The sequence below is a fragment of the Myotis lucifugus genome, unplaced genomic scaffold (assembly GCF_000147115.1).
Source record: "Myotis lucifugus unplaced genomic scaffold, Myoluc2.0 scaffold_131, whole genome shotgun sequence".
Classification (NCBI taxonomy): Eukaryota; Metazoa; Chordata; class Mammalia; order Chiroptera; family Vespertilionidae; genus Myotis; species Myotis lucifugus.
Window position 1 is genome coordinate 1,753,632 of NW_005871179.1, and position 1,930 is coordinate 1,755,561.

At 45.0% G+C, this 1,930-nt stretch overlaps 1 protein-coding gene across 1 annotated transcript in view; it reads right to left on the bottom strand.

Moving 5' to 3' along the window:
* Positions 1–974: 974 nt before the first annotated feature.
* CUNH1orf94 (chromosome unknown C1orf94 homolog) overlaps positions 975–1,930 on the bottom strand; it is a 37,444-nt gene continuing 36,488 nt past the window's right edge. The window contains exon 7 of the mRNA XM_023758445.1: positions 975–1,285. Within this exon, the coding sequence (XP_023614213.1) occupies positions 1,210–1,285 (76 nt within the window). The 3' untranslated portion in view covers positions 975–1,209. The remainder of the gene's footprint in view (positions 1,286–1,930) is intronic.

Consider the following 1,930-nt stretch of genomic DNA (forward strand, 5'->3'; position numbering starts at 1 on the left):
ATTCTGTGGCTTTGTCCAGGCTCAGGGAACGGTTGCTTAGTGATGCCTGCAATGGCTAGAGAATAGAAGAATTCAAGTACATGTGCATAACTGGTTCTGGTCAGCTCCTCTTTCCCGAGTTGTGTCCTCTGTAAATGTGATCAGGAAGCTCTCAATGTCCTTATTCAAGTCACTGATAAAAGCTGATTGAGATATCCTTGGCTGGGTGGCTCAGTTAGTTGGAGAGTTGTCCATATACCAAACGGTTGCGGGTTCAATTCCAGGTCAGGGCACATATGGGAGGCAACTGATTGATGTTTCTCTCTTACATTGATGTGACTCTCTCTCTCTCTCTCTCCCTTTCTCTCTATAAAATCAATTTTTAAAAAACCAACACATCCTTGGGTGAGGATTTTTTAAAAAAAAGAAAAAAACATGTTGATTGAAATAGATCCAAGAGCAGTGCCATTAGGTGCAGTTTTGAGATTGACCTGGAGTGTAGCATTGATAGACAACCACTGGATAGTCATGACTATCACATTTAGCATTATTTTCTGAATTCATTTCCAAGACACACTTTCCCATCTTGTGTCCAGAGAATTTTTCTGTAAAACCATCACCTGATAGGACAGAGGAGGGTGCATCTCTTTTTCATCCATTCCTGAGGTGCATTAATGGGAATGTTGAGAGGAGAAGGGATCACAGAAGAGAAGAGAGAAGCCTTCAAGTTTAGGACCTCTGGGATCCTGTTTTTAGAGACCAGCACTTCAGGACTCCCGCTCGTGGTCTCTCTTCCTGTCCTAAGTGAATGATGAGTCTCGTTGGGAAAATGAACAATGAAGGTTATGCAGAACATAACAACAGCCGCAAACTGAAAACAAGCAAACACATTCTATTTCAAGCAGCTCATACTTTTATCATAAAATACAAACTTTCTAAAATTAAGTGTCTTACTTCTATTTTACCAACAACAACAAAAACAAAAATCACTCTTGTTAGCTAAATACAGGTGCATAAGTAGTTGAGCAAGTGAGTATGATGCTGAGGGGGACGGGGTGTGGTTTGGGCCGTGTGTGTGAGTGTTGGTCAATAGATGAGCCTGGTCTTGCTGTCTTCTGTCTGCGACCTGGTCAGAATCTCGGCTTTCCAAACTTCCTACCAAGTTGTTGCAGCAGCCAGAATTTCAGAGCCCTTAGCCCCGGCCCAAGGGCTAAGGTAGGAGGAGGAGATCTAAAAATTGATGCCATTCCCACTGGAGGAGAAATAGGGGCTGTTCAGCAGGGGCCCACCAGACGACGAGCCGAACCTGGAAGAGAAAGATGATGGGTGTCAAGATGAAATTCATAATGTTGGTGGAGATATTAGGAAAAGTAATATTTTAATTTTGTGGCTGTCAAAGACTGTCACGATCATGGCAGGCTTGGAGGCTAAAAGCTCTAGCATAATAAAAGTGCCATGGCTGTGGGAAAATAAAATATGAAACGGATACAATTGGAGGACAATAAAGAGCTTTTTCTGCCACTTACTTAGGTCAGGAAGCCCCCAGCAGTCTGCAGGGATTATTTCTAGGAAGCCTATGCTCTCATCATGTCCAGAACCACAAAGCAGGGAGCCTCGCTGAATCTGAGCACCTTCCCTGTGGTCTTGCAGCCACTTTGACTGCCTTAAAGGACCAAGTGTGCCCTTGAGGAAATTCCACAACAACAGAGAAATCAGGCTGCATCCCAGTCCCAGAGTGAGATCTGGGAGTCCAGACAACCCCAGGGCTCCTCCCCTCATCAGCGCCAGGCTAACCCGGACTCTTTGTTTCAGAACCAGCTCAAGAAGTGAGCAATGAGACATCACCGAGTGCCTGGGAGTTTGCTAGACCCTCGGAGAAGGAAGAGCCATGAAGATCGGAGCCCCACCCTCCAAGAGCAGAAATACGCACACGTATGCTTTTCTCCCAGGT